The 14876-nt window shown below is 47.8% G+C and overlaps 1 protein-coding gene across 1 annotated transcript in view; it reads right to left on the reverse strand.

Moving 5' to 3' along the window:
* SH3PXD2B (SH3 and PX domains 2B) overlaps positions 1–14876 on the reverse strand; it is a 109736-nt gene that overhangs the window by 56855 nt on the left and 38005 nt on the right. Inside the window, exon 3 of the mRNA XM_007465558.1 lies at positions 6898–6973. Coding sequence (XP_007465620.1) covers positions 6898–6973 — 76 coding nt within the window. The remainder of the gene's footprint in view (positions 1–6897; positions 6974–14876) is intronic.

A 14876-nucleotide genomic window follows, 5' to 3' on the forward strand; every position in this document is an offset into this window, starting at 1 on the left:
TGACAAGCTCTCAGCAACCTGGGAGGATGAGGATGTGGCTGCCTCTGGTAGGCCCGAGTGGTACCTAAATTCCTGGCTGCCGGACATCCACAGGGCCTGGATGACCCCATGCTTGGTCCTCCAAAGCCCTGTTCACAGCTCTAGTGCAAGGGCTTGAGGGAGTGGGGCTCAGTGGATAAGTTTTGGTGAGATAAGGGAGGCTGGAATCAAACCAAGGAAGGAAGACCTGATGATCGGAGGTCCCCTGTCCAACTATAAGATTCTCAGATGCGGTGAGCAGTTCAGTAAACACTCAGGTATGCCCTCACCCAACAGCTCAGTCTCCCTCCCTCCTCTTTCTTTGTATACCTTCTACTCTAGTCTGATGTTTTCCCAACACTCCACGCTCTCTCATAATTCTGTGCCTCTCCCTCTGCCTGGAATACCTTCCCCATCCAACGTCACCCACTACCCCTGCTGGGAAACTCTTACACACTTCAAATGGGTTAAGAGTTCCTATCTCTTTCAGAACAGACTTGCGGTTGCCAAGGGTGGGGGGGGGGCGGTAAATATTGGGAGTTTAGGATTAGCAGAGGCAAACTAGTATATATAGGATGGATAAACAATAGGGTCCTATTATATAGCACAGGGAACTACATTCGATATCCTGTGATAAACCATAATGGAAAAGAATATGAAAAAGAATATATATATGTATAACTGAATCACTTTGCTGTACAGCAGAAATTAACACAACATTGTAAATCAACTATACTGCAATAAAATTAAAAAAAAAAAAAAGAGTTCCTATCTCTGATTGTACGCATCACATTGTCAATTTACATGTCTTCTTCCTTCCTACTAGTCATGGGGCTCCGCCCAAATAGGGATTGACTCGGCTTTAGTCAACTTTTTGCCCCTGCCACATGGCACTCACGTTTGATCAATGCATGAAGGTGGATTCCACCTGCCAGGACGACAAATCCCTTCAATTCCTTTGCCAATAAGTGTTTGTAACAGAGGGCTCCAAGCCCTCCTACCACACCGAATACTAACAGTCCATTCACTACTTGCTGGGTGACATCTGAGCCCTGGGGTGTGGTACCAGAACCTCCAGTGTGACGTATGGGCAGAGGACATGGGTCACAGACAAATACAAGTATATAAATGATGCCACTGAGGGTCTCAGGAAATATCCAAGATGCTGAAACATTATGGGTGAGGTTTGTTTCAAGCAAATCAGCGGGTTCCCGGGAGTCTTAAAGGAGATCCTCTCATGGGGAGATGGTGGCAAAGCTCATGCACTGAGGATCCAGACAGCATGGCCACACCATTCTGGATTTGTCACAGAGGCAGGGGCCGGAAAATCAGAAATAAGACATCAAGGAGCGACAAAGAGGTGGGGGATGGAGACAAGCCCCCCTGCCATACTCATGTGGGGCGACCAGGAGGTCTCTAGGGGTCAAAAAGGAAAGCACAGGGAGACCACAGCTCTCCAGACTCCAGAGCATGGAGACCTACTAAGAACTTCACCTACTCCTGGTCCAAGGAGGTAGGTCCTGGAGAAGAATCTGGGTTACGAGGCTGGCAGGGTGAGGAGAGGTTAACCACTGATCTGAGATGGTGCTGGTGAGGCTGCTGTCTCCATGGGTCAACCTTGGGTGAGCAGGGACAAGACGGTAGGAAAGGCCCATAAAGAGTTTTCATCATAGGACAGAATCGAAAGGGATGATGGGAAACAGCCTATAGACTTCTAAAGATTTGCAATGCAAGGTGGTCAGGGAGATTTGTACCCAAAAAGACCATATGGTTAAGATCACATTTAAAATAATCTGACAACGTGCTCTTGGGCAAAAAGGCACAATCAGGAAATGAAGTAGATATGGTCAACCTAATAGAAATCCTTTTTTTGTTCATTTCCATTTAATTAAAAAAGAACCCACAATGAGATGAAATACATATTCCTTATATTCCTTAATAACAAGGATCTCCTTTCTTTATAATGGTGATGGGTTTAATTCTGATGAGTGAGTCAAATTTCTGACACACCACACTTGTTAGAAGAGAAAAAAATCTAGAAGAAAATGCATCCCAGGGTTCATAGTGCTTGTCTCCGAGGTTAGAAGACAAAGCCTTTTTGTGTTCTTCTTTATACTTTCTGCAAAGTGCCTACTATAAATATTGATTGCTTTGGGAATCAGAGAATGTTCATGTCATTTAAAACGAAAAAAGCAAATTATGCAGCAAAGTGGGAAGGAGTTTACACCCTGGCCTCCCTAGAGCCGATGATATTCCCTCATTCACTCCCTAGGTGCAGGTTCTGTGTGAGCCCTTCTGTGCACAGGCACTGGGGGCCTGCCTTCCTGGCACTAGTGCTTTCCAACAGGGAGGGCCCCCCCCCGCCCCCCGACATTCTGGGTGGGGCAGTCCTTCCCTGGGTGGGAGTAATAATTACCACTCTCATGGGTGGGACCACTTGAAGATCAGAATTCCTAGGAGAATCCTGAACCTTCAGGAAAAATAAGAAGTGTGTGTCTGTGAAGAGAAATCCTACGTAGCGAATGCTTCCTGCCCTCTAATCTATTTCTCAAAATGGGAGAAGGGGTGCCTACCAACAACATTTTGGTGCCTACCAAAAACATTTTGGTCCCAGTTTGGTATAATTTCCCCTTCTATAAAATCAGAGGAAGGGTGGAGAGAGGGGTGTACAGGCCTCTTACTGAGAAGGCTGTGACCTGACTCGAAAAATTTACAATGGGCATGGTGCTAGCACCGGCCCCCGGCACAGGGCCATCTCAGAGCCACCATGGCCAGAGAATTTGCCCGAGGCCCGGCCTGCAGGGGCTGGGAGAGGACCAAGAACTCAGGCGTGGGAACAAAGACACAGACCTACTAGAGAATGGACTTGAGGATATGGGGAGGGGGAAGGGTAAGCTGTGACAAAGCGAGAGAGTGGCATGGACATATATACACTACCAAACGTAAAATAGATAGCTAGTGGGAAGCAGCTGCATAGCACAGGGAGATCAGCTCGGTGCTTTGTGACCACCTAGAGGGGTGGGATAGGGAGGGTGGGAGGGAGGGAGATGCAAGAGGGAAGAGATATGGGAGCATATGTATACGTATGATTCACTTTGTTATAAAGCAGAAACTAACACACCATTGTAAAGCAATTATACTCCAATAAAGATGTTACAAAAAAAAACAAAAAAAGAACTCAGGCACCTTCAACGTCTCCTGGGGGTGTGGCACAATAATGTCACTCCTCTTCCTGTGTGGCCTCAGTGAGTCTCTGGGCACATGTCAGGTGCCCTGCCAGCAGTGGGGACAGGAAGTCCCCTCGGCAGGAGCAGCACGTGCCAGGGAGGCCACAGGCTCCACAGGGTCAGTGAGGCCCCAAGCCAATCCCAGGGGGGTCTATTCCTTCCTGTGCTGCCTTGGGAAATGCATTTACCTGGCAGAGCCTCAGTCTCCTCATCTGTAAAATGGGAGAGCAGCCCCTATCTCTTAGTAGTCATCTCCGTGATACACCAGCACGGGGCTTGGCCCTCCCTAGGTGCTTAAAAAAGGGTAATTACTTTGTTTAAAAAATAGGTTACATGATACTGCCTTATATTCCACAAGGAAGAGCACCTCTCCTGTCCTCAACCCCTAACTTGGTTTCTTAAGACCTGCCTCTGACAGGCTAATTCATCATTTATCCACAGCGGAGTGGAGTTACCGCTCAGGCCCTGGGCTGTGGGGCAGAACAGAGTGGCCAGCGTCCCCCTGGCCGGTGCCTCCAGATGAAATGCGGATCTGCTGCTTGCTGTGAAGCTTCTGTGTGAGTCACGGAGAAGGAGGGCTAGGGAGCCCGCACCCAGCCCTCCCCTCCGGCCAGCCTTCCTGGAATGGGAAGGGTGATCAGAGGAGAGAACAGCCTTTGGTGGGAACGAGCAGGCTTTTGTTTTCCATAGTGGAGGAAGGCCAAACTGTAATTCTTATTTTTCAAGCCGCATCCTCTGCCAAGTTGGCTTCCCCAGCTCTTGCTGGGATGGAAAATTGCACAGGGCTGCTCTCCCCGCACACCGCCCCACCCCCGCCTTTGTGCTAACATGAAACTCGCTTTTGTTCTGCTGACGTGGCAGTCTTGGCAGAAAACTGACCCCTAGGAGAGGGGACGTTTCTCCCACCCGTCCCTGCCCTTGGCCTCGGCCTCAAGGAAAAGCTAAGAGGTGGGCTGGGAAGGGATGCTCCAGGGGTCTTAGGGCCCAACGGGGCCTCTCCAAGCTACAAGTGGGTGTCCTGAGCAGGGACAACGGAGCCAAGTCCCTGAGAACAGCATTTTCATGAATTTGTGGGTGGAAAAGGATTACGTAACCACGAAAGCTTTCAGGGGCTGGGGAGAGGGTCGGCTCAAGTTCTTCCCTGTCCTGGGAAGTTTTTCCACAGCTGGTTTTGCCTTTCACCAGCAAAGAGTTATAACTCACTGCTTTCCTTTTTTTCCTTGAAGAAAAATATACATTTAGAGCCCATTTCAACTTAAATATCCAGATTGATCATTTAAGTAGGACTCCAAGACATGAAAGGCCCCAAAATTCCAAAGGAATGTCCCAGGACCCTGTTTCTGCCTTTACTGAGAACCTTCCATGTGCCAGGGAGAGAAGCTTGTGAAGCAGCGGTCACTGTTCCATTTTACACATGAGAAACTGAGGCTCAAAGGTTGGGGGGAGATGTCTTATGCTTGAGGTCACAGGACTGGGCCTGTTGAACTCCAAAGCACATGCTTTGGGTACTGAGATGTGGCTACTGCAGCTGGCATACCGGCTTTCCTCCAATAAGGAAAAAAATTCCAGTGTTCTCTCCCCATGGAAGAACTAAAAACATTAGGTTTTTTTAGGCAAATGATCTCCCAGTAAATGGGGGCCTGGCAAATACATCTACCCTGTCTCTAAACTCACTCAATGATGACAATATCCAGAAAAACACACTGATGTGCTGATTGCAGAATCCTGGAGTGGGGGAGGGGAGAATGGGCTCCTGGGTGATCCATCTCAGTGCCTGCCCCCTTGTCTGCATTACGAAAAAGATTTAAAGGGCTGGCCAGCTCGAAATATTTGTGATTTAGGGTGATTGTCAATTTGCCGATTACCTGTACATAAAGATACTAGTAAGTGCTTAATTGCTGCTAGTTACATACCAGGCACTTACCTAATCCTCCTAACAACTCTATCATTTAAGTACCACTATGATCTCCAATGTGCAAATGTAGAAATGAAACTCATGTGCTTAAGTAATTTACCCAAGGGAACAGAGAAGATGATTAGGGGCACTGGGATTTGAACCTGGGCTGTCTGACTTTGGGCATGAATTCTGAGCCTGCCATACCTGTGACTGAATCCCAGCTCTGCCATTTATGCAAGTGATTATAATTTCTTGGAGCCTCAATTTCCTCATCTGTGAAATGGGCATAGTAATGGCTGCCCTGCAGGACTGTTCTAAGGATTAAACAAGCTAATGAATGTAAAGCACTTAGCCCAGTGACTGGCCCACAATAGAGATCTAATAAATGGTAGCTATTATTAGTTGAAGCTATAACATTGGTTTGGGTAACCCAGTTTTTTGAGTTGAAGCCTTGATGCTATTCCTTTGGTAAGAATTTTTTTTGGGGGGAAGGGGACACTGAATGTCTTGAGAGCAGGGACCAGCCATGGTTGCATTAACTCCTCCACAGTGCCTGACACTCAGAAGGTGCTTGGCGGCAGCACCACAGTGCCTGACACTCAGAAGGTGCTTGGTGGCAGCACCACAGTGCCTGACACTCAGAAGGTGCTTGGCCTACTCAGGCGGGAATGCAGGCAGGCAGAATTTCTTAAATGGCCCCCCAAAGATGTCCCACCTTAATCTCAGAGCCTGTGAATACAATGGAATCTCACTCTTGGGATCATGTTATATGATATGCCTCAGTTCATTTCAAGAGAGGGAGATTATCCTGGATTAGCCAAGTGGGTACAAGGTAATCACATGAGCCTTTAAAAGCAGACAGCTTTCTCCAGCTGGTGACAGGAGGGGAAGTCAGAGATTCCAAGCACAGGAGAGAGATTCAGTGCCCTGTTGCCAGATTGAAGATGGATGAGGAATACAGGTAGCCTCTGGAAGCTGAGGGGGTCCCCAACAGACAGCCAGGAAGGAAACAGGTATCTGGGTTCTAGAGCTGCAAGGAGCTGAATTCTGTCAACAGCCTGAATGAGGCTGGAAGTAGACTCTTCCCCAGAGCCTCCAGGTAAGTGCCCAGTCCAGCCAAGATCTTGACTTTGGTCTTTTAAGACCCTAAACAGAGAACCCAGCTGAGCCTGCCTGGACTTCCGACCAACAGAGCTGTGAGATAATAAATGGGTATTGTTTTAAGCTGCTAAATGGGTGGTAATTTGTTATGCACAACAGAAAACAAATACAGGGGGTGGGGGGTGGCTGGGATGAACTGGGAGATTGGGATTGGCATATATACACTAATATGTATAAAACAGATACCTAATAACCTGCTGTATAGCACAGGGAACTCCACTTTGTTGTACGGTAGAAACTAACACAACATTGTAAAACAACTATACCCCAATTAAAAAAAAAAGAAAGAAAGAAAACAAATACAGTAGCCATTGTAATAGATGCCACTCACTACACAAACTGTATGACCTTGAATTATTCTCATTTTAGAGATGGGAGAAACCGAGGATCTCAGAAGTGAAGTGTCTTGCCTAAGGTCAAGCAGCTGGTAAATAGCACAGCATCTAACTCCAAAGCCCATATTCTTAGGCACTGATTTCAACAAATGACTAAGGTCTGGTCACTAGGACAATGCCTCAAGGAGGAGGAGGGGAGAGATCTGAGAGCTGTGTTGGGGGCCCAGGGGCCCCATCTGAGAGCATGTGTCTCACTTACCTGGAAGAAAGGGAATGATCCTCTGTTTGGGGTCCTTCTGTCCTCCTTCCATGGGAAATTTGTCCAACATCTGCATCTAAATGGGGAGAATAACAAAAAAATATGATAAATGCATCTCTGACGTTTTAAAGGAACTATGTGAACTGTGTGATTCGATATATAAAAGCTCACTTTGTTCAGCTTTCCAAACTAATGGGGAAGGCAGTGTCAACTGGACCTAGGATATCCATGCAAACAATTCTCTAGGTCCACAGCTGCCAGACTAGCGAAGGCTCAGAGCTGGGAGAGACCATTCTCAGTTTCCCCAGGCGCTCCAGCCACAAGACCTGAAGCGTGAACAACGCCCCCAGAATTCCACAGACGGCAGGTCATCCTGTTTCCTAAGAACTGCCAGGCTGTGTTCAGGAACAAACTCTGGAGACTCAATTAATCATTACCTGTGAGATCATGACACGCCCCTGCCCCACTAAGAATTCCCCAGGCTGGCTCACCTCCATGCCTGGCTCTGTGTCAGGCACATGGGGTGCAGCGATGAAAAGATTCAGTGTCTAGAGAGAGACTGAAAAGTAGAATGGTCATTGCAGGGTGGTGTAGGAAGCATCTAGAGAGGTAGGTGCAGGCTTGCTGTGGGGCTACAGGAAGCACAGGGATGGGGCACCCAAAACGAAACCCTTTCCTGTTTTCTGATAACATTAAATGCCTCTCTGACATTTTAAGGAATGAATGTGAAGTATCTGACTGGATATACAAAGTCACCAGGATCTGCTACTTGCGTTCGGGGGAAGTGACATACTTCGGGCCTCATCCTTAGTTGGCCATAATGATACCAACTGCCAACATGGCTTTACAGATTAAAGCTGGGCTGTGTGGTCATAAATGCTGTCACCAGATTTCTGGTTCTTCCCCTGAGCGCTTGGTAGATTTGTACGTCCCCACCCCCTTGAAGTGGGACGTGGCCAGTTAAATGTGAGCAGGAGAGACATGGCTCACTTTGGGGTGGAAGACTTAGGACTGGTGCTTGATTCACCACTCTTCATCTCCACCTGCCATGTGATGGCCATGCTCCAGAGTGTGGCTTCTCTGCCAGCAAGGGTCCAGAGCCCCCAACAACCTCTGATGGACACATAGCCCTAGTGAGAAATAAACCCTGCGTACAGTGAGGCTAGTTGTCATAGCAGCATATCGAAACCCATCCTGATTAGTATATGGGCCCAGGATTCAAGCAGAAGAAAAGGGAGTCCTGAGCCTCCTGAACTGATGGCTGAATGTGAGAGGCCTGCCCATCATTTTACCTCAAGGAGAAAGTCACCCTGGCACTCAAGATGTGTCCCTCTGGATGTGGAGAAAAGGGAACCCTTGTGCACTGTTGGTGGGAATGTAAATCGATGCAGCCACCATGGAAAACAGTATGGAGGTTCCTCGATAATTTAAAAATAGAACTACCATATGATCCAGCAATCCCACTCCTGGGTATATACTGAGGAAGATACATGCACTATTCATAGCAGCATTATTTACAATAGCGAAGACATGGAAGCAATCCAAATGCCCATCAATAGACAACTGGATTAAGAAGCAATAAAAATAAAAACAAATCCACGAGAGGGAAAAAAAAAAAGATGTGGGGTGTGTGTGTGTGTGTATACACATATACACACACACATACATACACACAATGGAATATTAGCCATAAAGAATGAAATTCTGCCATCTGCAGCAACACGGATGCACCTAGAGAATATTATGCTTAGTGAAATAAGTCATAGAAAGACAAATACTATACGATATCACTTATATGTGGAATCTAAAAAATAATACAAATGAATGTTTATGCAAAACAGAAACAGACTCACAGACATAGAAAACAAACTTGTAGTTACCAAAGGTGAAAGGGAAGGGAGGAGGGACAAATTAGGGGTATAGGATTAACAGATAGTAACTACTATGTATAAAATAGATAAGTAACAAGGATATACCGTACAGCACAGGGAATTACAGCCATTACCTTGTAATAACCTATAGTGGAGTACAATCTACAAAAATACTGAATCACTATGTTATACACCTAAAATTAACATAACATTGTAAATCAGCTATATTCAATTAAAAAAAAAAAAAGATGTATCCCTCTGATAGCATAAAAGCAGCTGCGAATAGCTTGGAGAAGTAAGCACAGCTATAGTGTAGGGGGAGGGAGGAGAGACCTGCAGTGGGATAGAAGAGAAACAAGTTTACATGCCAAGCACAGGTTAGATTCTTTAGACATATCCTCTCACGAAATCTGCAGAATACCCCATTCAAGGTGGACATGATTATCCAGGGAACTGAAGTCCAGAGGAGTGAAGAAATCTGCCATGGGCCTGCAGCCAGCAAGGGGCAGGACCAGAGACAGAAGCCCACAGCTTCTCTGCCATTGCATCACCCGCCTCTGAGATACTACTAAGGCAATTAAAAAGGATTGCTCCCCAGCGCTCAGGAAACAGGGCCATTTATCCAGGCTGGAGCTCCCTGCCTCCTTAGCACTGTTTTATGTGACACCCCTGCGTAGGAGGGTCAGACTCAGCTTGGCTGGCAACCCTAAAGGGCTGCCCATGAGGCTGTGGTTTTATTTGTGATTTCCAACTGGCCCCTATTCTGTGCTGTGAGGTGATGGGGAAATGCTTGGTTCACCATCATTCAGCAGCTGGTGAGGCCACAGTGGGCCTTGCTGGAAAGGGAGGCTTCCCTTTTTGAATCCAGGAGCTTTTCAATGCTGGCACATAGTAGGCACTCAATAAAAATTGGCGAGACCAATGAATGCACCTGAGTGAAATTTGGGGGTGGGGGCAGCTTCAGATGTTTGCTGAGTACCTCCGATTAATAACATTCACATTACTAATATTAAATAATAATTAGTAACCACTACTAACTGGCTTGACTGTTTACAGTTAATCCTTTTCAGACATATGATTTTATCTGTCCTTCATAATAATCCTGTGAAAGCAATGAACAACCCCCACGTCACAGATGGAGAAACTGGGGAGCAGGACACAATGAACTGTTTGAGGTCACACAGCTAAGTGGTGGTCCAGCCAGTTCAAGTATCTTAATCTAAATCCCATTCTTTCCCCCTAAGATCACTCTCTTAGGCAGCTTCGGAGTGTCACATGAACATGAAAAATCAGCCTGAGACCAGGTAAGTTTCATTTTCCATGCACAGGCAAACAGCATGCTTCTTTTTTAAAAGCAGGGTGATTAATCAATCTTAGCTGCAGCATCTTTTTAGAGATTTATAGGTTTGACCTAACACTATCTTTTTTTTTTCCTTCTCAATTTTGTTTGTGAAGACAATGTTAGAACACCATTCAGGGGAACTATATTTTTTTTAAAGGTATACCCCAGTAATCTGTCCACTGTACCCCACTTATATGCGCTCTCCCGGGTTCCTGCAATGTGCACACACTGGCTAAAGAAGCCCTGCCCAGCACTGTATTTCCCTGTGGTCTTCACAGCTCTGTTTCAGAGAGTTACTCTCTCACCCTGTGTCCTCACTTGCTTCTATCCAAATAAGGGGAGCCCAAAGAGCTGAAGTGTCTCCCCAAGTGTTATTAATTTGAGGCAGCAGACCTGGGTTTCATGTTGCGAACTCTAACCACAGACATCAACCCTGGGGACCAGACAGCCCTGGAGTTTAATCCTAATGATTCCTCATGCCAGCTGTGTGTCCTTGGCGAAAGACCTCGCCTGATGAGTCTGATTCACCACCTGCAGAATGACAGACACAGTCTGCCGGGCAGGGGTGTTGTGTAAATGAATGTTGTATGTGAACTGTAAGTGGGGACGCACTGGGTGCTCAACAAGAAATGCCCCCTCCTTGCACTCTGCCCACAATGAATGTTATTCTGAGAATTATTTGGGAAAAATTTTCAGTATTTAATGAGACTGTGTGTGTGTGTTTATGTTGAGTATACATAACATAAAATCGATCATTTCAACCATTTTAAGTGCATAATTTAGCGGCATTAAGTACATTGTTGTGCAACTATCACCACCCTCCATCTCCAGAACCTCTACATCATCCCACACTGAAACTCTATATCCATTAAACAATAACTCCCCATTCTCCTCCAGCCCTTGGCAACCACCATCCTACTTTCTATCTCTATAAATCTGACTATTCTTGGCACTGCACATAAGTATTTGTCCTTCGTGTATGGCTCCTTTCACTTAGAATAATGTCTTCAAGGTTCATCCATTTCATAATATGTGCTGGAATTTCCTTCCTTTTTAAGGCTGAATAATATTCCACAATGAGGCTGTGTTTTTTTTTGTTTTTTTTTTGTTTTTTTGTGGTACGCGGGCCTCTCACTGTTGTGGCCTCTCCCGTTGCGGAGCACAGGCTCCGGACGCGCAGGCTCGGCAGCCACGGCTCACGGGCCCAGCCGCTCCGCGGCACGTGGGATCTTCCCGGACCGGGGCACGAACCCGTGTCCCCTGCATCGGCAGGCGGACTCTCAACCACTGCGCCACCAGGGAAGCCCGAGGCTGTGTTTTAAGGTTGGTAAAATTCCTCCGACAACCCAGTCTCCTCAGTGGCCAGAGCTGGGCTTTCCAATAGAACTTTCTACAATGATGGAGATGTTCTATATCTGTGCTGTCCCTTATGGCAGCCACCAGCCCTTGGATGGCTACTGAGCACTTGAAACGTGGCTCCTGCAACTGAGAAGCTGAAGTTTTAATTTTATTTAATTTTAATTAACTTAAATTTACATTTAAATAGCCTCACGTGACTAGTGGCACAGGGCTGGACTCATTCTCCTCTTTTAGCCATATCTAGCTTTATTTCATTTTATGATCCCATCAATGGTAACTGCAGTCTGTATGACTGCTGTTCGCAAGGACAGGTGATCAGAGGCCTGAGAGCTATTTTGTTTTTGGTCTTAGTGTGTCTGGGTTCACAGGCCACAGGCTGCTTCTATCCAGGGAACTGTCACACTTGGCACTCACAGGCTTTGAAACAGACATGGGTGGCATTCCAGACCCTCTGTAGGGACCCCCAGACCCGGGATGTCTGCAGCAGCAGGACCAGAGGCACGCCGGGCAAAGTCCAACTGCAGACGGTATCCTTGGAAACTGGAAAGTCCACACCCCTCCCCCCAGATAATAAAAGGAAGTTGGGCTGAGGGTGCAAGGGACTGAAAATTGAGGAGGAAAGTGAGTCAGTCTTGGGGGGTAGGAAGGGAGGGGGAGCCACGTCAAGCTGCCACATCACAAGGGGAACGAGAGAACACTCCATCAGCAGTTTTTAAGACACAGCTTGTGGTGGAGGGAGAGGAGACAGGCTGTCCAAGGAAAATACCGTGGAGGCTGGCGTGGAGGTCCACACGTGGTTTGTGTTAGCGGCAGACTGGACTTGGGAGGGGTTTACTCCCTCACTATGACAAAGGCCTCGCGTCCCAGAAGAGCAAGATCAGGCAGTGCAGAAGGGCCGGGGTGACCATCGTGGGCAGCTGCAGGCTGGCGGGGAGTCGCGTGGTTCTCAGAGCAGGACACGACAACATAGCTGGGCCTGCTCTACAGCACGTGGTTGGCTGTCTTTGGGGACTCTGTCCCCTTGATGAGCTGCTTTGTCTAAATGTCGGCATGCCCCTGGACATGCCCCTTGGAGCCCGCCGCCCCTCCTTGTCCGTCCACTTCTTTCCTCCTTGCTGTCCCTCCCAGTCAGGGCAGCATGTTCTCAGCCTGACCCCCTTACTGGGCTGCCCTGTGGCCTGCCCCGCCCCCCTCACTGGTACGTGGTAGGCACTTGGGATATATTTATGCAAAGAATGAATGAATCAATGGATGAACAAATGAATGAAAAAGTGGTTAACTGGTTTGGTCAGCCATTGTCTAGGAGAGGAGAAATTATGTCCCAGGTGGCGGCAACAGGACCTGCATTGGGCCTTAGACGCAATTGACCAACACACCTTGCCTCTTTCTGTTTTCCAAATAAAGAATTGCAGTTGGCCCCTCCATATCCTTGGGTTCCATATCTGCAGATTCAACCAATGGCAGATCGAAGATATTCGGGGCGGGGGGGGAAACTTCCAGAAAGTTCCAAAAAAGCAAAACTTGATTCTGCCATGGCTGGCAACTATTTACATAGCATTTACCTTGTATTTACATAGCATTTACATCGGATTAGGTATTATAAGTAATCTAGAGACGATTTAAAGTATACAGGAGGATGATATAAGCAAATGCTACGCCATTTAACATGAGGGACTTGAGCATCGTCAGATTTTGGTATCTGTTGGGCGGGGGGCATGAAGGGGGTGCTGCTGGAACCAATTCCCCCAGGGATACCAAGGGATGACTGTGCTGTGTGAAAAAAAGGCAGCTACCATATTTTCTCAGCTCTATACCATCAATATGGCAATGGCTTTTCAGATGGAAGGGAACAAATATTCCATTAAGCATATAAAACATGTGGGAGGCACACCCCAATTTCAGAAGACAATGTCTGGGAAAAAGAGTGTGTCTCAGGGTCCAGCAAAGGCAGTATTTGGGTATAGATGGTTGGTGGAATCCTAGGCCAGGTGTTGACTAGGAGCTCGCTGGGATGTCTTCCCAGCTGGGCAAGGCCCGCCTAGGGAGCGAGAACTTCAGCCCCGCCCCTCCTACACCTGCTCCCAGAAAAGATGGGAGAAAACACTCCCTTCCCCTTGGCTTCTGTGGTGGAGCCTGGGGGCTTCTGGGCAGACAGTCCCCAAAAGCTCATTAAGTGCATCTGGGGCTACGAAACTCTCAGAAGGGGGACAGGCCAGTTCTATCTCAACAGAAACTGGAAACAAACGATGTTTGCTGTGTGACCTGGGACAGCCTCTCCTGTCTCTGGATCTCGGTTCCCTTCTCTGGGGAAAAACAAAGGCACAGATCAAGATGCCGCCTCCGGCTTGCCTTCAGCTCTGTGATGTGCTGCATTTGGGAAACGGATCCCCCGGAAAGCCTCCATGCCTGGAAGCAGTCCCCTAAGCATGGAGAGTTCCTGCTTACAGGACACACGTCATTGGTGCTTCTCTCGAGAACTCCCTGCCGGGCAGGGTGAGCCAGTTGGCTCTGTGCATCCCCCTGGTGCCACCCCCGCTGTCGGAATTCTGCAAGATGCCCAGCTCACAGTCCTGCTCTCTAACACTTCTGCACCTTTGCACACATGGTTTCCTCTGTGTGGGATGCCCTCCCCCATCCTGTCAGTGGGGCAACTCCTTACTCATTATTAAGACCCTGCTCAGATGTCACCTCCTCCAGGAAGCAAGCCCTGCCTGAGTTCCCTGGCTGGCACAGAGGACACTCTTTGAACACTTGCAAACATTTCACTGTGCCCTCTGTGAGGGAAGCCCTGGCTCCAGGGATGACCATGACCCTCGGCCTGGGGGATGCAATGAACTAGTGGGAAAACTCAGAGGGCAAAGGTCACATGGCACAGGGTAAAGTGTACCCGTCACACATCCGAGGCGTGTCTGTGCAGGGCTCGTGCTCTGCTCAGAGCAGTCCTCTGCAGGATAGACTATGCCTGCATCTCACAGGGAGGTGCCGAATGGGCCTTCAGAGGGCAGCTGTCTTCAGAGGACAGAACTCTAAGAGTAGACAGATTCGAAGGCAATCCTGGACCTTCGGGAGGCAGAGCACAGGCTTCAGACTCAACCACACCTGGGCCTGAGTCCAGCCATGCTCCTTTTTAGGCACGTGACTCTGCCTCTCTGAGCTTCCCTTCCCCCATCTGTGACGTGGACACAACACTGACTTCATGCCTCAAAGTGAGGACTAAATGAGATGGCGTATAAAGGGACATCTAGTGCATTTTAGTAAACAGTCGCTGATATTGTTATGACGTCACTCAATGAGATGGCGTATATATGCACATCTAGTGCATTTTAGTAAACAGTCGCCGATATTGTTATGACGTCACTCAACCAACTGCATTTCTGCTAGGCGCTGCCCTCAGCTCTCCAGGCATT

The sequence above is a fragment of the Lipotes vexillifer genome, unplaced genomic scaffold (genome assembly GCF_000442215.2).
Source record: "Lipotes vexillifer unplaced genomic scaffold, Lipotes_vexillifer_v1.1 scaffold621, whole genome shotgun sequence".
Classification (NCBI taxonomy): domain Eukaryota; kingdom Metazoa; phylum Chordata; class Mammalia; order Artiodactyla; family Lipotidae; genus Lipotes; species Lipotes vexillifer.